The 22,902-nt window shown below is 46.2% G+C and overlaps 1 protein-coding gene across 1 annotated transcript in view; it reads right to left on the bottom strand.

The window, feature by feature from the left end:
• The window catches only part of SLC4A9 (solute carrier family 4 member 9), an 890,846-nt gene that overhangs the window by 822,507 nt on the left and 45,437 nt on the right, over positions 1–22,902 (bottom strand). The window contains exon 2 of the mRNA XM_075344573.1: positions 6,043–6,203. Within this exon, the coding sequence (XP_075200688.1) occupies positions 6,043–6,203 (161 nt within the window). The remainder of the gene's footprint in view (positions 1–6,042; positions 6,204–22,902) is intronic.

Genomic DNA, 22,902 nt, shown 5'->3' with positions numbered 1-22,902 from the left:
AAAATAGCAGGCCGCAGCCACCCCAGAAGTGGCGCATCCATTAGATGCGCCAATCCTGGTGCTTCACCTTGGCTTATCCCTTTGCCCTGTTGTGGTTGCAAACGAGGTAATATACAGTGGGTACAGAAAGTATTCAAACCCCTTTACATTTTTCACTCTTTGTTTCATTGCAGCCATTTGGTAATTTCAAAAAAGTTCATTTTTTAATGCACACTCTGCACCCCATCTTGACAGACAAAAACCATAAATGTAGACATTTTTGCAAATTTATTAAACAAAACTAAAATATCACATGGTCATAAGTATTCAGACCCTTTGCTCACTATTGGAGTAGAACCACCCTTTTGAGCTAGTAGAGCCATGAGTCTTCCTCGGAATGATATAACAAGTTTTTCACACCTGGATTTGGGGATCATCTACAATTCTTGCTTGCAGATCCTCTCCAGTTCCATTAGGTTGGATGGTGAACGTTGGTGGACAGCCATTTTACGGTCTCACCAGAGATGCTCAATTGAGTTTAGGTTAGGGCTCTGGTTGGGCCAGTCAAGAATGGTCACAGAGTTGTTCTGAAGTCACTCCTTTGTTATTTTAGCTGTGTGCTTAGGGTCATTGTCTTGTTGGAAGGTGAACTTTTGGCCAAGTCTGAGGTCCAGAGCACTCTGGAAGAGATTTTCTTCCAGGATATCTCAGTACTTGGCCGCATTCATCTTTCCTTCAATTGCCACCAGTCATCCTGTCCCTGCAGCTGAAAAACACCCCCATAGCATGATGCTGCCACCACCATGTTTCACTGTTGAGATTATATTGGGCAGGTGATGAGCAGTGCCTGGTTTTCTCCACACATACCGCTTAGAATTATCACCAAAAAGTTCTATCTTCTTCTCAGCAGACCAGAGAATCTTATTTCCAATAGTCTGGGAGTCCTCCATGTGTTTTGTTGCAAACTCTATGCAGGCTTTCATATGTCTTGCACTGATGAGAGGCTTCTGTCGGGCCACTCTGCAATAAAGGCCCGACTGATGGAGAGCTGCAATGATAGTTGATTTTGTGGAACTTTCTCCCATCTCCCTACTGCATTTCTGGAGCTCAGCCACAGTGATCTTGTTGTGTTTCTTTACCTCTTTCACCAAGGCTCTTCTCCCATGATTGCTCAGTTTAGCTGGACGGCCAGGTCTAGGAAGAGTTCTGGTGGTCCCAAACTTCTTCCATTTAAGGATTATGGAGGCCACTGTGCTCTTAAAAACCTCTAGTACTGCAGACATTCTTTTGTAACTTTGGCTAGATATGTTCCTTGCCAAAATTCTGTCTCTGAGCTCCTTAGGCAGTTCCTTTGACCTCATGATTCTCATTTGGTCTGACACACACTGTGAGCTGTGAAGTCTTATATAGACAGGTGTGTGCCTTTTCAAATCAAATCCTATCAGTTTAATTAAATACAGCTCGACTCCATTGAAGGAGTGAAACCATCTCAAGGAGGATCACAAGGAAATGGACAGCATGTGACTTAAATATGAGTGTTTGAGCAAAAGGTCTGAATACTTATGACTATGATATTTCAGTATTTCTTGTTTAATAAATGTGCAAAAATTTCTACATTTCTGTTTTTTTCTGACAAGATGGGGTGCAGAGTGTATATTAATGAGAAAAAAATGAACTGTTTTGAATTTACCAAATGACTGCAATGAAACAAAGAGTGAAAAATTTAAAGGGGTCTGAATAGTGTTGAGCGGACCCGGATCGGCAAAATCCGGATCCGCACGGTTTGAGAGCCCGATCCGAGTCCGACCAGTACCCGGCATTCGGGGTAGACGATCCGGATCCGTTTTTTGGGTTTTTTTCTCTCTCTCCCCTCTCTCTCTCTCCCCTCTCTCTCTCTCTTCTCTCTCTCTCCTCTCTCTCTTTCTCCTCTCTCGCTCTCCTCTCTCTCTCTCTCCTCTCTCTCCTCTCTCTCTCTCTCCTCTCTCTCTCCCTCCTCTCTCCTCTCTCTCCTCTCTCTCATCTCTCTCCTCTCTCTCTCCCCTCTCTCTCTCCTCTCTCTTCTCTCTCCTCTCTCTTCTCTCTCCTCTCTCTTCTCTCTCCTTTCTCTTCTCTCTCCTCTCTCTCCTCTCTCTTCTCTCTCCTCTCTCATCCCGAATCCGGCTCCCCATTGATTTACATGGCCGCGGATTCCGGATCGGATCCGGACTTCTGCGGCAGCCTGATCCGGATCCGCCGGACCCGGATTATGACCGATCCGCTCAACTCTAGGTCTGAATACTTTCCATAGCCACTGTATGGGGTTGATGCCAGTTATGTAATGTCACCTGGTATTAAGCCCTGGCATTAGTTATGACATGGCGTCTATCAGATAACCGACATCACTAACCCAATCAGTAATAAAAAAAAAATAGACAACAAAAAAAATGTTATTTGAAAAAACACTCCCCAGCACATTCAATTTATTAAAAAGAAAAAACAAATCTGGGTCCGGTGTAATCCAATAAGGGGGTCTCACGACGATCCATACTCACTGTCCCAGTCAATTTAGAACAAAATGTTCCCCATTGGCTGGGAGAGCAGTGCAGTGACCTGAGCTAACATCATTAGGTCTGGCCAGGTTACCACAGGGCATGATGAGCGCCGACGTCTTGAAGTTAGCTAAGTTCATTACCTGCGGTGATGAACTCCGCTGAACTTGTGAAGCCCCACAGGTGTTGTTGCTGTGTCGGTGCATTACCTTCAGGGACTCCACGTGGCGGGACGGTCTGGTCACAGGTAAGATGTCTTCTTAGGATTGTCGTGACGCCACTCTCGATATTACGGTCAGTGGGGACCGCCACTACAGTTTAAGGGGTGCCTGGGGCTGATGGTGGGTGCAGTCAGTTGTAGTGGCCTCCCGAGAGTGAGGCAAGCCCCAGGGCCCTGTGTAAGTATGTGGCACCACAAGTCACAGAATGACTCACACGCACAAGCAGAATGTCTTTCAGGGGTTTTACTCACATTAGGTGGCAGGGTGAGTAACCCGGGCGTAGCTGGGATGAACCAGGCTGGAACCAGGCGTCCTTCAGGCTGACTTGTGAGGGTGGCTACTGACTCGCCTTCTCTAGCCCTTCTGTTGTTTGTGATGACCCCGACTTGCAGTCCCTACGGTGGTCACCCAGGGAAGTTGCTGCTCCCCTCATTTCGGCCCGTTTGCTTGTAGCCTGGACCAGGTCACTCCGGCTGCTTGCCTCCTGTGAACTATAGGCCCTCTCTTTGATACGTGGCTGCGGACTCTGTGGTGTCGTCTTGAGGGTCTGAAATGCCCCCTCAGGCAGGTTTGACAGAAGAAAGATGAATCTATCTCTTCACCGAGACCTGTTACCCTTTGCGGGTCTGGTACCTCCCCAGCAGTCCCCTTACTCTGCCACCCGTTTGCTCTCTCTTTAGCCTTGGGTGGATTTCGGGTGGCACTACTAGGTGACCATTCTTCCCCGTCAGTAGTCACTGCGCGGACGCTGTTAGACTGCAACAGCTCCAGGGTCTGCTTCCGCTCTCCCTGAACTGCACACTAAACCGGCTCACTCGTGGGTCCTGCACTTCTGCTCTCCTTTCTCTCCTCTCACTAACTTCCTCCTCCCTTGACACTCCTTCACTCACTCACACCTCACTCCTCCACTTCCTTCCACTATCCGATTCCAGACTGCTCGTTCCTCCTTCTCTCTCTTTCCCACTTGTGCCTGTGTAAGGGGTGGACAGACCCCTTACAAGGAGGCGCCGTTTTCCCCCCCTGAAGATACCCCACGCTGGGGTAGATAGAGCTGTTAATGTTAATGATTAATTGTGTTTTACTGTATTTGTACTGTATGGATGGGTTCCCCTAGTGGCCGGGTGGGACGGCTGTCCCCATAGAAACAGTGTAGGAGAAAGGAGGAGCCGGCAGCTTAAGGGGGAGGGTGAGAAAGTGTTTTAGGAAAGAAAGTGTGAGTTTGAGGCAGTCGAGTCCGGGACGGGGGAGAAGGAGCAACGGGGGCAGAGTGTGGGAGCCAAGCCGACAGCTAGCGAAGGAAAAGGAAAGAGAAAGTGTCCTCTATGGGGAAGCAGAGTTGGGTGGGTCAAATCTGTGGTAGCCGGAGTGGGAGCCCAGGTGAAGTGGAGTAGCCGGGCACATCCCCCCTCTGAGAGGAGATGACAAGAAAAGCTTTCCCCGGCAGGAAGTGTGACTGCGTATTACAAGATCCGTGCATTGAACCTGTTGTGAAACTCTGTACAATAAACATGTCGTTTGGTTCAACTGATCTTCGCCTGCAAAGTCTTCCTGCGTCTGACAGCGTGCTCTCTTCCACCACACTCTGCCCCACAGAACAATCCCCTGTCCCAATAGTGACGGCGGGGCCGGGAGTTAGCCTATCACCCAAAGGGGCCACGACTACAATCCCCGAGGCACCCCCGCAACCCCGTTACACCTGCCTACGCCACCTAGCAACCAGGCCCTCCACCACACCCTTTGAGTGGACATGGAGGCCACGCCCCCTCCTGGAAGCTCTCAGGAGTCCTCTCAAAGGTACATGTGTGAGACCTGATTACTATGAGCCTGTGTAGTCACACCTCGGTCAGCCTTCTGGATTACCTGTATTGCACTGCCCCCAGCATGGGTGCAGTACTCAGTGGTGCCTGACCAGGTCAGGGGCGCCACAAACTCGTGACATCAGCGCTAGTCAATGAGTTCCATGGCCGCCACGTTCTCAAGCGAAGCATAGCATGAGCCCGTGACATCACCACTAGTCACAGTAGGGAGACCTCATGTGAGATCGCGGCGTCATGAAAGTCAGTGACGAGCACTAATGTCACGAGTTCAGAGGCGATCATCACAGCAGGTAATGATCTGAGCTAACCTCCTGCTCGCACACTGCTGTATAAGTCACTGCAGGGCTGGATAGGGCAGTGTGACATAGACTGCAGATAGACTGAAGCCACATAGAAGTGCTTCCATGTAGCTTCCGGGGATCCCAGAAACCATATGTAAGTCAGAATTGCACTCAGGCCCTCCAATTCAGTTTCATCCCTTTCCCATCCATTTCAGCCTTTTCCTCAGGTCCCCAGACCTCTTTGTTGGGTCCAGCAGAAAATTACTCGCATTTCCCATTGACCTGCATTGTACTCGCTATTCGGAACGAATACACAAATATTACAAAGTTTACCGATTACAAATATTTCGGTACTCACTCATTCTGATGAATGATTGCATTGCAAAGTGCCCACCTACTTTTCTTGCAGACAGACCCTCTTCTGCTTGTGTATGCCAGTGCTTGGCGTCATGTTTAAGATGCTCTGCATAATTGCCTTGTGAGGAACTCCCCTTTGAAAAAGTCAATAAAATTTAGCACCAAATAAGAAAAATGGAATGCTCAGGGGAGCCACGTTAATAAAGCGTAAAAGCTGATCAAGTGTGACATGGTGACAGGTCCTCTTTAAGTGCACTGTCACATGAGTTAGGTAGCAACTTTCTTGTTGAAAGTAATTTGATTTTGACCTATTTAATTAATTGTTGGATGAGCTCAAACAAATGACATCAATTCTTGGAAAAAGTTATTGCTCTACTTAATATTAAATCTGACATCATATTTAAAGAGGGATTCTCATCTCCAAGATCCTATCCCAATATGTAGTATGCATACCAATAAAAATATTAGCAAATACCTCCAATTTGAAATGTAGTATAGTTGTCCTGATATCAACATGTCTCTTACCTCATGTGCAGGTTATTACAGCATCTTAGGTATCTATGCTTATGACCACGTGCAACTAACTAATTGTCACTTTATGAATGGATGTAGCCATACATAACTAAGGTGCTGCATTGCCCTCTACATGAGGTAGGAGATATGTGGCTATATCAGGAGAACTATATGACATTTATAATTGGAGGTATTTGCTAATATTGTTATTATTACACTTGCTACATGTTGGGATAGGATCTTGAAGATGGAAATACCCCTTTAATATATTTCCTGAAGAACATTAAAATATATTGTTGTTTGCTATCAAATTAAATTGATGGATTACCCCTTTTTAATTACTCACCTAGAATTTCTTTGAATGTGCTTTTTTCTACATCCAGTGAAATAATTCCTCTTTCAAAACATGTTCTTAACTCAAATAAACTATGCAATGTAAGTGTGGTAACATGCGGTTTACTCCATCTCTCTCCTCCATCTTCAGTTTTCTCTTCAAACTTAATCCACCTGTTGAAACAGCAGTCAAGCATGAACAATTCTTACAAACATATGTTTAACTTTAAGTAAAATTAGTACAATGGATTCTGACTTAATTAAATAATGGAGTGTTCAATTAAATCTTTCATGGGATAAAATTACAGGGGTTGTCTAAGATTGGGATAAAAATGGCCTTCATCACATATCTCAAGATGCAACCCATTATACTCACATGACAGGACAGGTTTCAGTCTGAAGAGAAGCACTTGAGACTAGAGATGAGCCACCCCCCTAGAGTTCGAGTTCGGTTCGGTTCGTCGAACGGAGGACAAGTTCGTCGAACGTTCGACGAACCATTCAAACCCCATTGAAAACAATGGCAGGCAAACACAAACATATAGAAAACACCTTCTAAGGTGTCCAAAAGGTGACAAACAACTCCCAAGACACCACAAACACATGGGAAAGTGACAAGGACATATACTCATGCGAAAACAAAAGAGCTGGACGAGTAGAAAGAGGAGGAGACACAGATATCGGAGTATCTGCAAGTGAACATCGATGCCATTACTGTGCAACTTGAGCCTTGCTCATTTTGGGCTTCCAATCTGGATAAATTGCGTGAGCTCGCCACTTACGCCTTGGGGATCTTGTCGTGTCCCGCAGACAGCATTCTCTCGGAACGTGTATTCAGTGCTGCTGGGTGTGTGCTGACAGATAAGCGCACGCGTCTTGACAATGTGGACAGAATAACGTTCATCAAGATGAACAAGTCATGGATCCGCAAGGACTTTTCTACCCCTGTGTCATCCAGGAGAGGCGAAAGGCTGGTGTATTTCTGAAAGTGCTTCATGCAAATCAGCTTTTTAAGTTTGCAACTGGGGGACAACTGATGCCAGTGAAGTGATGTGTGCGTGGCCCAATTTTTGGAAACGAGGGAGACTGTGGTTGGAGTCCCCTTTTTTTTGAAAAATGAACCAAGATGAGGAAGTCATGGATCACAGAGGACTTTTCTACCCATGTGTCATCCAGGGGAGGCGAAAGGCTGGTGTATTTTTGAGAGTGCTTCATGCAAATCATCTTTTTAAGTTTGCAACTGGGGGACAACTGACGCCAGTGAAGTGGTGTGTGTGTGGCCCAATTTTTGGAAATGAAGGAGACTGTGGTTGGAGTCCCCTTTTTTTTTGAAAAATGAGCCAAGCTGAGGAAGTCATGGATCACAGAGGACTTTTCTACCCGTGTCATCCAGGGAAGGCGAAAGGCTGGTGTATTCTTGAGAGTGCTTCATGCAAATCATGTTTTTAAGTTTGCAACTGGGGGACAACTGATGCCAGTGAAGTGGTGTGTGTGTGTGTGTGGCCCAATTTTTGGAAAATGAGGGAGACTGTGGTTGGAGTCCCCTTTTTTTTGAAAAATGAACCAAGATGAGGAAGTCATGGATCACAGAGGACTTTTCTACCCCTGTGTCATCCAGGGGAGGCGAAATGCTGGTGTATGTTTGAGAGTGCTTCAAGCAAGTAATCTTTTTAAGTTTGCAACTGGGGGACAACTGATGCCAGTGAAGTGGTGTGTGTGTGGCCCAATTTTTGGAAAATGAGGGAGACTGGGGTTGGAGTCCCCTTTTTTTTGAAAAATGAACCAAGATGAGGAAGTCATGGATCACAGAGGACTTTTCTACCCCTGTGTCATCCAGGGGAGGCGAAATGCTGGTGTATGTTTGAGAGTGCTTCAAGCAAGTAATCTTTTTAAGTTTGCAACTGGGGGACAACTGATGCCAGTGAAGTGGTGTGTGTGTGGCCTAATTTTTGGAAACAAGGGAGACTGTGGTTGGAGTCCCCTTTTTTTTGAAAAATGAACAAAGATGAGGAAGTCATGGATCACAGAGGACTTTTCTACCCCTGTGTCATCCAGGGGAGGCGAAAGGCTGGTGTATTTTTGAGAGTGCTTCATGCAAATCATCTTTTTAAGTTTGCAACTGGGGGACAACTGATGCCAGTGAAGTGGTGTGTGTGTGGCCCAATTTTTGGAAACGAGGGAGACTGTGGTTGGAGTCCCCTTTTTTTTGAAAAATGAACCAAGAAGAGGAAGTCATGAATCACAGAGGACTTTTCTACCTTTGTGTCATCCAGGAGAGGTGCAAGGCTGGTGTATTTGTGAGAGTGCTTCTTCAAATCATCTTTTTAAGTTTGCAACTGGAGGACAACTGATGCCAGTGAAGTGGTGTGTGCGTGGCCCAATTTTTGGAAACGAGGGAGACTGTGGTTGGAGTCCCCTTTTTTTTGAAAAATGTACCAAGATGAGGAAGTCATGGATCACAGAGGACTTTTCTACCCCTGTGTCATCCAGGAGAGGCGAAAGGCTGGTGTATTTTTGAGAGTGCTTCATGCAAATCATCTTTTTAAGTTTGCAACTGGGGGACAACTGACGCCAGTGAAGTGGTGTGTGTGTGGCCCACTTTTTGGAAACGAGGGAGACTGTGGTTGGAGTCCCCTTTTTTTGAAAAATGAGCCAAGATGAGGAAGTCATGGATCACAGAGGACTTTTCTACCCGTGTCATCCAGGGGAGGCGAAAGGCTGGTGTATTCTTGAGAGTGCTTCATGCAAATCATCTTTTTAAGTTTGCAACTGGGGGACAACTGACGCCAGTGAAGTAGTGTGTGTGTGTGTGTGTGTGGCCCAATTTTTGGAAAACGAGGGAGACTGTGGTTGGATTCCCTTTTTTTTGAAAAATGAACCAAGATGAGGAAGTCATGGATCACAGAGGACTTTTCTACCCCTGTGTCATCCAGGGGAGGTGAAATGCTGGTGTATGTTTGAGAGTGCTTCATGCAAGTAATCTTTTTAAGTTTGCAACTGGGGGACAACTGATGCCAGTGAAGTGGTGTGTGTGTGGCCTAATTTTTGGAAACAAGGGAGACTGTGGTTGGAGTCCCCTTTTTTTTAAAAAATGAACCAAGATGAGGAAGTCATGGATCACAGAGGACTTTTCTACCCCTGTGTCATCCAGGGGAGGCGAAAGGCTGGTGTATTTTTGAGAGTGCTTCATGCAAATCATCTTTTTAAGTTTGCAACTGGGGGACAACTGATGCCAGTGAAGTGGTGTGTGTGTGGCCCAATGTTTGGAAACGAGGGAGACTGTGGTTGGAGTCCCCTATTTTTTGAAAAATGAACCAAGAAGAGGAAGTCATGAATCACAGAGGACTTTTCTACCTTTGTGTCATCCAGGAGAGGCGAAAGGCTGGTGTATTTCTGAGAGTGCTTCATGCAAATCATCTTTTTAAGTTTGCAACTGGAGGACAACTGATGCCAGTGAAGTGGTGTGTGCGTGGCCCAATGTTTGGAAACAAGGGAGACTGTGGTTGCAGTCCCCTTTTTTTTGAAAAATGAACTAAGATGAGGAAGTCATGGATCACAGAGGACTTTTCTACCCCTGTGTCATCCAGGGGAGGCGAAAGGCTGGTGTATTTTTGAGAGTGCTTCATGCAAATCATCTTTTTAAGTTTGCAACTGGGGGACAACTGACGCCAGTGAAGTGGTGTGTGTGTGGCCCAATTTTTGGAAACGAGGGAGACTGTGGTTGGAGTCCCCTTTTTTTTTGAAAAATGAGCCAAGATGAGGAAGTCATGGATCACAGAGGACTTTTCTACCCGTGTCATCCAGGGGAGGCGAAAGGCTGGTATATTCTTGAGAGTGCTTCATGCAAGTAATCTTTTTAAGTTTGCAACTGGGGGACAACTGATGCCAGTGAAGTGGTGTGTGTGTGGCCTAATTTTTGGAAACAAGGGAGACTGTGGTTGGAGTCCCCTTTTTTTGAAAAATGAACCAAGATGAAGAAGTCATGGATCACAGAGGACTTTTCTACCCCTGTGTCATCCAGGGGAGGCGAAATGCTAGTGTAGTTTTGAGAGTGCTTCATGCAAGTAATCTTTTTAAGTTTGCAACTGGGGGACAACTGATGCCAGTGAAGTGGTGTGTGTGTGGCCTAATTTTTGGAAACAAGGGAGACTGTGGTTGGAGTCCCCTTTTTTTGAAAAATGAACCAAGATGAAGAAGTCATGGATCACAGAGGACTTTTCTACCCCTGTGTCATCCAGGGGAGGCGAAAGGCTGGTGTATTTTTGAGAGTGCTTCATGCAATCATCTTTTTAAGTTTGCAACTGGGGGACAGCTGATGCCAGTGAAGTGGTGTGTGTGTGGCCTAATTTTTGGAAAACGAGGGAGACTGTGGTTGGAGTCCCCTTTTTTTTGAAAAATGAACCAAGATGAGGAAGTCATGGATCACAGAGGACTTTTCTACCCCTGTGTCATCCAGGGGAAGCGAAATGCTGGTGTATTCTTGAGAGTGCTTCATGCAAATCATCTTTTTAAGTTTGCAACTGGGGACAACTGATGCCAGTGAAGTGGTGTGTGTGTGTGTGTGGCCCAATTTTTGGAAAACAAGGGAGACTGTGGTTGGAGTCCCCTTTTTATTGAAAAATGAACCAAGATGAGGAAGTCATGGATCACAGAGGACTTTTCTACCCCTGTGTCATCCAGGGGAGGCGAAAGGCTGGTGTATTCTTGAGAGTGCTTCATGTAAATCATCTTTTTAAGTTTGCAACTGGGGGACAACTGATGCCAGTGAAGTGGTGTGTGTGTGTGTGTGTGTGTGTGTGGCCCAATTTTTGGAAAACGAGGGAGACTGTGGTTGGAGTCCCCTTTTTTTTGAAAAATGAACCAAGATGAGGAAGTCATGGATCACAGAGGACTTTTCTACCCCTGTGTCATCCAGGGGAGGTGAAATGCTGCGGTATTTTTGAGAGTGCTTCATGCAAGTAATCTTTTTAAGTTTGCAACTGGGGGACAACTGATGCCAGTGAAGTGGTGTGTGTGTGGCCTAATTTTTGGAAACAAGGGAGACTGTGGTTGGAGTCCCCTTTTTTTGAAAAATGAACCAAGATGAAGAAGTCATGGATCACAGAGGACTTTTCTACCCCTGTGTCATCCAGGGGAGGCGAAAGGCTGGTGTATTTTTGAGAGTGCTTCATGCAATCATCTTTTTAAGTTTGCAACTGGGGGACAGCTGATGCCAGTGAAGTGGTGTGTGTGTGGCCTAATTTTTGGAAAACGAGGGAGACTGTGGTTGGAGTCCCCTTTTTTTTGAAAAATGAACCAAGATGAGGAAGTCATGGATCACAGAGGACTTTTCTACCCCTGTGTCATCCAGGGGAAGCGAAATGCTGGTGTATTCTTGAGAGTGCTTCATGCAAATCATCTTTTTAAGTTTGCAACTGGGGACAACTGATGCCAGTGAAGTGGTGTGTGTGTGTGTGTGTGTGGCCCAATTTTTGGAAAACAAGGGAGACTGTGGTTGGAGTCCCCTTTTTATTGAAAAATGAACCAAGATGAGGAAGTCATGGATCACAGAGGACTTTTCTACCCCTGTGTCATCCAGGGGAGGCGAAAGGCTGGTGTATTCTTGAGAGTGCTTCATGTAAATCATCTTTTTAAGTTTGCAACTGGGGGACAACTGATGCCAGTGAAGTGGTGTGTGTGTGTGTGTGTGTGTGTGGCCCAATTTTTGGAAAACGAGGGAGACTGTGGTTGGAGTCCCCTTTTTTTTGAAAAATGAACCAAGATGAGGAAGTCATGGATCACAGAGGACTTTTCTACCCCTGTGTCATCCAGGGGAGGTGAAATGCTGCGGTATTTTTGAGAGTGCTTCATGCAAGTAATCTTTTTAAGTTTGCAACTTGGGGACAACTGATGCCAGTGAAGTGGTGTGTGTGTGGCCTAATTTTTGGAAACAAGGGAGACTGTGGTTGGAGTCCCCTTTTTTTTGAAAAATGAACAAAGATGAGGAAGTCATGGATCACAGAGGACTTTTCTACCCCTGTGTCATCCAGGGGAGGCGAAAGGCTGGTGTATTTTTGAGAGTGCTTCATGCAAATCATCTTTTTAAGTTTGCAACTGGGGGACAACTGATGCCAGTGAAGTGGTGTGTGTGTGGCCCAATTTTTGGAAACGAGGGAGACTGTGGTTGGAGTCCCCTTTTTTTTGAAAAATGAACCAAGAAGAGGAAGTCATGAATCACAGAGGACTTTTCTACCTTTGTGTCATCCAGGAGAGGTGCAAGGCTGGTGTATTTGTGAGAGTGCTTCTTCAAATCATCTTTTTAAGTTTGCAACTGGAGGACAACTGATGCCAGTGAAGTGGTGTGTGCGTGGCCCAATTTTTGGAAACGAGGGAGACTGTGGTTGGAGTCCCCTTTTTTTGAAAAATGAACCAAGATGAGGAAGTCATGGATCACAGAGGACTTTTCTACCCCTGTGTCATCCAGGGGAGGCGAAAGGCTGGTGTATTTTTGAGAGTGCTTCATGCAAATCATCTTTTTAAGTTTGCAACTGGGGGACAACTGATGCCAGTGAAGTGGTGTGTGTGGCCTAATTTTTGGAAACGAGGGAGACTGTGGTTGGAGTCCCCTTTTTTTTGAAAAATGAACCAAGAAGAGGAAGTCATGAATCACAGAGGACTTTTCTACCTTTGTGTCATCCAGGAGAGGCGAAAGGCTGGTGTATTTCTGAGAGTGCTTCATGCAAATCATCTTTTTAAGTTTGCAACTGGAGGACAACTGATGCCAGTGAATTGGTGTGTGCGTGGCCCAATGTTTGGAAACGAGGGAGACTGTGGTTGCAGTCCCCTTTTTTTTGAAAAATGAACCAAGATGAGGAAGTCATGGATCACAGAGGACTTTTCTACCCCTGTGTCATCCAGGGGAGGCGAAAGGCTGGTGTATTTTTGAGAGTGCTTCATGCAAATCATCTTTTTAAGTTTGCAACTGGGGGACAACTGACGCCAGTGAAGTGGTGTGTGTGTGGCCCAATTTTTGGAAACGAGGGAGACTGTGGTTGGAGTCCCCTTTTTTTTTGAAAAATGAGCCAAGATGAGGAAGTCATGGATCACAGAGGACTTTTCTACCCGTGTCATCCAGGGGAGGCGAAAGGCTGGTATATTCTTGAGAGTGCTTCATGCAAATCATCTTTTTAAGTTTGCAATTGAGGCACAACTGATGCCAGTGAAGTGGTGTGTGTGTGTGTGTGTGTGCCCCAATTTTTGGAAAACGAGGGAGACTGTGGTTGGAGTCCCCTTTTTTTTTAAAAATGAACCAAGATGAGGAAGTCATGAATCACAGAAGACTTTTCTACCCGTGTCATCCAGGGGAGGCGAAAGGCTGGTGTATTCTTGAGAGTGCTTCATGTAAATCATCTTTTTAAGTTTGCAACTGGGGGACAACTGATGCCAGTGAAGTGGTGTGTGTGTGTGTGTGTGTGTGTGGCCCAATTTTTGGAAAACGAGGGAGACTGTGGTTGGAGTCCCCTTTTTTTTGAAAAATGAACCAAGATGAGGAAGTCATGGATCACAGAGGACTTTTCTACCCCTGTGTCATCCAGGGGAGGTGAAATGCTGGTGTATTTTTGAGAGTGCTTCATGCAAGTCATCTTTTTAAGTTTGCAACTGGGGGACAACTGATGCCAGTGAAGTGGTGTGTGTGTGGCCTAATTTTTGGAAACAAGGGAGACTGTGGTTGGAGTCCCCTTTTTTTTGAAAAATGAACCAAGATGAGGAAGTCATGGATCACAGAGGACTTTTCTACCCCTGTGTCATCCAGGGGAGGCGAAAGGCTGGTGTATTTTTGAGAGTGCTTCATGCAAATCATCTTTTTAAGTTTGCAACTGGGGGACAACTGATGCCAGTGAAGTGGTGTGTGTGTGGCCCAATTTTTGGAAACGAGGGAGACTGTGGTTGGAGTCCCCTTTTTATTGAAAAATGAACCAAGAAGAGGAAGTCATGAATCACAGAGGACTTTTCTACCTTTGTGTCATCCAGGAGAGGTGCAAGGCTGGTGTATTTGTGAGAGTGCTTCTTCAAATCATCTTTTTAAGTTTGCAACTGGAGGACAACTGATGCCAGTGAAGTGGTGTGTGCGTGGCCCAATTTTTGGAAACGAGGGAGACTGTGGTTGGAGTCCCCTTTTTTTTGAAAAATGTACCAAGATGAGGAAGTCATGGATCACAGAGGACTTTTCTACCCCTGTGTCATGCAGGGAAGGCGAAAGGCTGGTGTAGTTTTTGAGAGTGCTTCATGCAAATCATCTTTTTAAGTTTGCAACTTTGGGACAACTGACGCCAGTGAAGTGGTGTGTGTGTGGCCCAATTTTTGGAAACGAGGGAGACTGTGGTTGGAGTCCCCTTTTTTTGAAAAATGAGCCAAGATGAGGAAGTCATGGATCACAGAGGACTTTTCTACCCGTGTCATCCAGGGGAGGCGAAAGGCTGGTGTATTCTTGAGAGTGCTTCATGCAAATCATCTTTTTAAGTTTGCAACTGGGGGACAACTGACTCCAGTGAAGTGGTGTGTGTGTGTGTGTGTGGCCCAATTTTTGGAAAACGAGGGAGACTGTGGTTGGAGTCCCCTTTTTTTGAAAAATGAACCAAGATGAGGAAGTCATGGATCACAGAGGACTTTTCTACCCCTGTGTCATCCAGGGGAGGTTAAATGCTGGTGTATTTTTGAGAGTGCTTCATGCAAGTAATCTTTTTAAGTTTGCAACTGGGGGAAAACTGATGCCAGTGAAGTGGTGTGTGTGTGGCCTAATTTTTGGAAACAAGGGAGACTGTGGTTGGAGTCCCCTTTTTTTTGCAAAATGAACCAAGATGAGGAAGTCATGGATCACAGAGGACTTTTCTACCCCTGTGTCATCCAGGGGAGGCGAAAGGCTGGTGTATTTTTGAGAGTGCTTCATGCAAATCATCTTTTTAAGTTTGCAACTGGGGGACAACTGATGCCAGTGAAGTGGTGTGTGTGTGGCCTAATTTTTGGAAACGAGGGAGACTGTGGTTGGAGTCCCCTTTTTTTTGAAAAATGAACCAAGAAGAGGAAGTCATGAATCACAGAGGACTTTTCTACCTTTGTGTCATCCAGGAGAGGCGAAAGGCTGGTGTATTTCTGAGAGTGCTTCATGCAAATCATCTTTTTAAGTTTGCAACTGGAGGACAACTGATGCCAGTGAAGTGGTGTGTGCGTGGCCCAATGTTTGGAAACGAGGGAGACTGTGGTTGCAGTCCCCTTTTTTTTGAAAAATGAACCAAGATGAGGAAGTCATGGATCACAGAGGACTTTTCTACCCCTGTGTCATCCAGGGGAGGCGAAAGGCTGGTGTATTTTTGAGAGTGCTTCATGCAAATCATCTTTTTAAGTTTGCAACTGGGGGACAACTGACGCCAGTGAAGTGGTGTGTGTGTGGCCCAATTTTTGGAAACGAGGGAGACTGTGGTTGGAGTCCCCTTTTTTTTGAAAAATGAGCCAAGATGAGGAAGTCATGGATCACAGAGGACTTTTCTACCCGTGTCATCCAGGGGAGGCGAAAGGCTGGTATATTCTTGAGAGTGCTTCATGCAAATCATCTTTTTAAGTTTGCAACTGAGGCACAACTGATGCCAGTGAAGTGGTGTGTGTGTGTGTGTGGCCCAATTTTTGGAAAACGAGGGAGACTGTGGTTGGAGTCCCCTTTTTTTTTAAAAATGAACCAAGATGAGGAAGTCATGAATCACAGAGGACTTTTCTACCCCTGTGTCATCCAGGGGAGGCGAAATGCTAGTGTATTTTTGAGAGTGCTTCATGCAAGTCATCTTTTTAAGTTTGCAACTGGGAGACAACTGATGCCAGTGAAGTGGTGTGTGTGTGGCCTAATTTTTGGAAACAAGGGAGACTGTGGTTGGAGTCCCCTTTTTTTGAAAAATGAACCAAGATGAGGAAGTCATGGATCACAGAGGACTTTTCTACCCCTGTGTCATCCAGGGGAGGCGAAAGGCTGGTGTATTTTTGAGAGTGCTTCATGCAATCATCTTTTTAAGTTTGCAACTGGGGGACAACTGATGCCAGTGAAGTGGTGTGTGTGTGTGTGTGTGGCCCAATTTTTGGAAAACAAGGGAGACTGTGGTTGGAGTCCCCTTTTTTTTGAAAAATGAACCAAGATGAGGAAGTCATGGATCACAGAGGAATTTTCTACCCCTGTGTCATCCAGGGGATGTGAAAGGCTGGTGTATTTTTGAGAGTGCTTCATGCAAATCATCTTTTTAAGTTTGCAACTGGGGGACAACTGATGCCAGTGAAGTGGTGTGTGTGTTTGTGTGTGGACCAATTTTTGGAAAACGAGGAAGACTGTGGTTGGAGTCCTTTTTTTTTTTTGAAAAATGAACCAAGATGAGGAAGTCATGGATCACAGAGGAATTTTCTACCCCTGTGTCATCCAGGGGAGGTGAAAGGCTGGTGTATTTTTAAGAGTGCTTCATCGTCCGCTCCCCGGTGTGTACATGTCGGAAGAGCCCATTTGCCCGCAGGCGCTGGCCCTTGGATCTCTTGCCCTTGGCGGTGGCTCTTATCCAGACGAATTGGGCTGTTGCCTTCTGACGGGACTTAGGCGGGCTTTGCACACTACGATATCGCAGGTGCGATGTCGGTGGGGTCAAATTGAAAATGACGCACTTCCGGCATGCGACATCGTAGTGTGTAAAGGCTCGATGATACGATTAACGAGCGCAAAAGCGTCGTAATCGTATCATCGGTGCAGCGTCGGCGTAATCCATAATTACGCTGACGCGACAGTCCGATGTTGTTCCTCGCTCCTGTGGCAGCACACATCGCTGTGTGTGAAGCCGCAGGAGCTAGGAATATCTCCTACCGGCGTCACTGCGGCTTCCGTAGGATGTGCGGAAGGAAGGAGGTGGGCGGGATGTTTACATCCCACTCATCTCCGCCCCTCAGCTCCGATTGGCCGCCTGCCGTGTGACGTCGCAGTGACGCCGCCCGACCCGCCCCCTTAACAAGGAGGCGGGTCGCCGGCCAGAGCGACGGTCGCAGGGCAGGTGAGTCCATGTGAAGCTGCCGTAGCGATAATGTTCGCTATTGCAGCTATCATAAGGATATCGCCGCTGCGACGGGGGCGGGGACTATCGCGCTCGGCATCGCAGCATCGGCCTGCGATGTCGCAGCGTGCAAAGTACCCCTAAGGTGAGAATGAACCCCTGAGGTCCTGACCGCAATCAGATAATTTGACCTTTACGGCGGCTCCTAGCCTGGTCGGGGTCTGAGTACCCTGCCTTGGTGCTTAGCTTCAATCTGCTCCCCGGTTCGGTACCGGCAGGCCACCGCCCAACCCCGGTCCTACGGTTCCGCTGACCTACACCAACTCCTGCAGACGGCCACCACCATCTGCCGACCTTGCTGAATGTGCCTGGGCTCCAACCCACACACCAACAGTTTTAACTCCTCTCACTTTCACTGCCTACCACTATCTGCTGTCTTTTCCCGCCTCCAGGCCTGTGAACTCCTCGGTGGGTTGGGTCAACTGCCTGGCTCCACCCCACCTGGTGTGGACATCAAGCCTGGAGGGTGGCAACAAGGATTTGATTGACTGGTGTCACCTACCCAGGGGAAGGGGGTGTGTGTGTGTTGTTAGTGTACTGTGACCCCTGGGGGTCCAGGGCGCCACAATGCCAGTGAAGTGGTGTGTGTGTGGCCCAATTTTTTGAAACGAAGGAGACTGTGGTTGGAGACCCTTTTTTTGGAAGAGGAGTGTGTGTGCCCCAATTTTTGGAAATGAGGGAGACTGTGGTTGGAGTCCCCTTGCTGTGTTTTTCATGATTTTAGAAGGGCATGACATGCCTAAGAGGTTGACTTTCAGCATCTGCAAGCTGTTGGCTACGGAAATGCTGCCTTTCCACCCTTTTTCAAGTCCTTATGCCCATCGCAGTGCCCCAAGAGCCAATGCCCAGTCGCCACTCCTTCTCCAAGAAAGGCGTGCCCGCACTACACCAGCATGTCGCATACAACATCACCGCTTCCTTGAGAAACTCTGTGTGTGAAAGGGTGCATTTCACCACAGATACTTGGACCAGTAAGCATGGACAGGGGCATTATATGTCGCTGACTGGGCACTGGGTAACTATGGTGAGAGATGGAGAAGGGTCTGCTGTACAAGTCTTTCCGTCCCCATGAATTGTGTGTCAATCCTTTCTCTGTATGTAGCAGTTCCTACACTGCTTCTGCCTTCTCCTAGGTCCTCAACCTCCGCTCAAAACCTGTATTGTAAGGCCACCCGCGTTGTAACTGCGCACAAGGAATCCCACCTCCTTACTATGCTGGCAGCAGAGCTCAACGCCATCAGGTAGTCAAATCTTTACTTTGAAATGTTTAGGAAATGTGAGCCACACCGCTGAGGAGTTGTGGATGGTTAGCTCTGGAGACCGAGTTTCATCAATGGTTATCTCCACTCAACCAGGAGCCAGGGAAGGCCATGTGCGACAATAATGCAAACCTGGGTGCGGCCCTTCGCCGTGACAATGTGCCACACGTGCCTTGTATGGCTCACATGTTCAACCTGGTTGTCCAGCAATTTTTAAACCACTATCCTGGCCTACATGGCCTTCTGCAGAGGGCACGGTGTAACGCCTGCCTGGATCCACACACTCAGACGGGCTTTAAAGGATAGGCTAGAGGGAAGCCACTCAACAAGCTGCACCCTTAGAACCCTGAAACCCTTTAACCCCTTTACAGGGATTTGGAATTACACAGGGCCAAAGGTGATCAATACCTGTGGAAGGCTACAGTCCGAGAGAGTAGTAGTCAGGCAGGGTCAAACCATGAATTGAGGAACATGAACACAATTGGACAGCCAGGACTTAATCAGAAAACAAGCAGAGGTCAAATACGGATCGGGCAACGAGGTACATAAACAGCAGGCAGGAGACGTAGTCAGGAAACAAGCGGTAGTCAGCACACAAAATCACAAAACAGAACTAGGTGGAACAGGAACCAGAAGTTCAGAACTATGGCAGTGGTCAGCAGACAAGAGGGGCCTAAAAAAGGGTGTGGTGTCTTCCCATTGGTTGTAGCTGAATGATGGTACTTCAGCTGTGAGACAACAACCACCTACAGTCAGCCAGTGGCACTGCAGATCTCAAGGTAACCCAGCCCATTGGCTGTGCTGAACCTGCAGCCACCAGCCCCGCTGGCATCGACTCCTCTCCCATCAACAGCACTATCTACGAAAGGAACACGGTGTCACCTGGCGATCGGAGTACAAGTTGCTGGAGCGGACTCCGGTGGTGACGTAACAGCCGTGTGCGACAATGATGCAAACCTTAATGCGGCCCTTCGCCAGGGCAATGTGAGACACATGCCTTGTATGGCTGACGTGTTCAACCTGGTTGTCCAACAATTTTTAAACCACTATCCCGGCCTACATGGCCTTCTGCAGAGGGTACGCTCGCTATGTTCTCACTTCCACCGTTGACACCCAACAGCTTAACAACTTGCATCGCTCCAGAAGTCTTTCGGTCTGCCTGTTCAGCACCTGCAATGCGATTTGCTGACACGCAGGAATTTTAATCTGCACATGTTGTAGCGCCTGTGGCAGCACCGGCGAGCCCTGCTGAAATACGTTATGACTATGCAATACATTAGCCTGGGCTAACGAGATCCAGAGGTGGGGCAGATCACGCTGCTGGAGAGGTCTCAGATCAAGTACCTATGCACTCTTCTTCACAGTTTACAAATGGCGACGAAGATGTTTAGCGCTGACGATGCCATTATCATTATGACAATTCCGGTCTTCTACATGCTGGAGCACACTCTAAACATTATTCTGAACCACCTTTGGATGAAGGCAACATTATATTCACGCCTGCACCGTCGTCACAGATTGCCTGGACTACCTGCAGTTAAAAATTGCGTAGCAGAAATGGAGAGGAGTGTAGAATGCACATGTGGTGTACCTTGCTTGACAGGAGAGGAACCCTAAGGTAGTATCCCTGACAATTTTACTATGGCCCTAAAAGTGTCAGCACTTTTTGAAATTAAAATTGCGTAGCAGCAATGGAGAGGAGTGTAGAATGCACATGTGGTTTACCTTGCTTGATAGGAGAGGAACCTTAAGGTAGTATCCCTGACAATTTTACCATGGACCTAAAAGTCTCATCACTTTTTGAAATTAAAATTTCGTAGCAGAAATGGAGAGGAGTGTAGAATGCACATGTGGTTTACCTTGCTTGACAGGAGACCTAAGGTAGTATTCCTGACAATTTTACTATGCCCCTAAAAGTGTCAGCACTTTTGGAAATTAAAATTGCGTAGCAGAAATGGAGAGGAGTGTAGAATACACATGTGGTGTACCTTGCTTGACAGGAGAGGAACCCTAAGGTAGTATCCCTGACAATTTTACTATGGCCCTAAAAGGGTCAGCACTGTTTGCAATTAAAATTGCGTAGCAAAAATGGGCAGGTGTGTAGAATGCACAGGTGCTGTAGGTAGCTGGACAGCAAAGGAACACTAACTTAGTATCCCAAACACTTTTAGTATGCCACTAAAAGTCTCAGCACTGTTTGCAATTAAAATTGTGTAGCAAAAATGGGCAGGTGTGTAGAATGCACAGGTGCTGTAGGTAGCTGGACAGCAAAGGAACACTAATTTAGTATCCCAGACAACTTTAGTATGCCACTAAAAGTCTCAGCACTGTTTGCAATTAAAATTGCGTAGCAAAAATGGGCAGGTTGTAGAATGCACAGGTGCTGTAGGTAGCTGGACAGCAAAGGAAGCCTCACTTTCTATCCCTGCCAATGAAAAAATGCACCAAGGAATTGCCTGAGCTGATGTAGCCAGACGCTGTTATATAAAACCCTGCACAGCGTTGGCACGGACCTGCCTAGCAACAATGGCTATGAATGGCTGTAATGCAGCCCTGAAAAGGGCTGAAATTACAAGTAGTCCCTAATCCCTAAAGCACTGTGTAGATTGCTCTGTATGTCTATAGCGCACATAGCAGCAGCGGGAGCGGTGACTGTCACCCACCCGCAGCAAAGAGATAATGGCGGCGATGGGGAAAATGGCCGTGTCTTAACCCCTTCAGCCCCCAGCCTGTTTTCACCTTAAAGACCCGGCCATTTTTTGCAATTTTGACCAGTGTCACTTTGACAGGTTATAACTCTGTAACACTTCAACGGATCCTGGCGATTCTGAGAATGTTTTTTCGTGACATATTGTACTTCATGTCAGTGGTAAATTTAGGCCGATATGTTTTGCGTTTATTTGTGAAAATTTCGGAAATTTGGCGAAAATTTTGAAAATTTTGCAATTTTCAAAATTTGAAATTTTATGCCCATAAATCTGAGAGATATGTCACACAAAAAAGTTACTAAATAACATTTCCCACATGTCTACTTTACACCAGCGCAATTTTTGAAAAAAAAAAAATTTCCGTTAGGAAGTTAGAAGGGTTCAAAGTTCATCACCAATTTCTCATTTTTCCAACAAAATTTACAAAAAAAAATTTTTTAGGTACAACATCACATTTGGAGTGATTTGAGAAACCTAGGCGACAGAAAATACCCAAAAGTGACCCAATTCTAAAATCTGCACCCCTCACTCTGCTCAAAACCACATCCAAGAAGTTTATTAACCCTTTAGGAGCTTCACAGCAACCAAAGCAATGTAGACGAAAAAATGAAAATTTTACTTTTTTAACACAAAAATGTTACTTTAGCCATAAAAATTAGTATTTTCACAAGGGTATCAGGAAAAATGCATCATGAAATGTATTGTGCATTTTCTCCTGAGTACGCAGATACCCCATATGTGGTGGTAATCAAATGTTTGGGCACACAGCAGGACTCGGAAGGCAAGGAGCGCCATTTGAATTTTTGAGTGCAAAATTAGCTGCACTCATTAGCGGACACCATGTCGGGTTTGAAGACTCCCTGAGGTGCCTAAACAATGGAGCTCCCCCACAAATGACCCCATTTTGGAAACTAGAGCCCTCAATATTTTTTCTAGATGTTTGATGTGCACTTTGAACCCCTGGGGGCTTCACAGAAGTTTATAACATTGAGCCGTGAAAAGAAAAAAAAATTTTTTTACCACAAAACTGTTGCTTCAACCAGGTAGCTTTTTTTATCACAAGGTTATCAGGAAAAAATGCACCATAAAATGTATTGTGCATTTTCTCCTGAGTACGCAGATACCCCATATGTGGTGGTAATCAAATGTTTGGGCACACAGCAGGACTCGGAAGGCAAGGAGCGCCATTTGAATTTTTGAGTGCAAAATTAGCTGCACTCATTAGCGGACGCCATGTCGGGTTTGAAGACTTCCTGAGGTGCCTAAACAATGGAGCTCCCCCATAAGTGACCCCAGTTTGGAAACTAGAGCCCTCAAATATTTTTTCTAGATGTTTGATGTGCACTTTGAACCCCTGGGGGCTTCACAGAAGTTTATAACGTTGAGCCGTGAAAAAAAAAAAAAATGTTTTTACCACAAAACTGTTGCTTCAACCAGGTAGCTTTTTTTATCACAAGGGTATCAGGAAAAAATGCACCATAAAATGTATTGTGCATTTTCTCCTAAGTACGCAGATACCCCATATGTGGTGGAAATCAAATGTTTGGGCGCACGGCAGGACTCGGAAGGCAAGGAGCGCCATTTCACAGCAAAATTGGTTGGAATTATTAGCGGACGCCATGTTGTGTTTGGAGACCCCCCTGAAGTGCCTAAACAATGGAGCTCCCCCACAATTGACCCCATTTGGGAAACTAGACCCCTCATGGAATTTATCTAGCTGTTAAGTGAGCACTTTAAACCCCTGGAGGCTTCACAAACGTTTGTAATATTCAGCCGTGAAAATATTTTATTCTTTTTT

Source organism: Anomaloglossus baeobatrachus, chromosome 4 (assembly GCF_048569485.1).
Source record: "Anomaloglossus baeobatrachus isolate aAnoBae1 chromosome 4, aAnoBae1.hap1, whole genome shotgun sequence".
Lineage (NCBI taxonomy): Eukaryota > Metazoa > Chordata > Amphibia > Anura > Aromobatidae > Anomaloglossus > Anomaloglossus baeobatrachus.
Note: the sequence above shows the minus strand (reverse complement) of the source record. Positions and strands in the feature narration are given on the sequence as shown.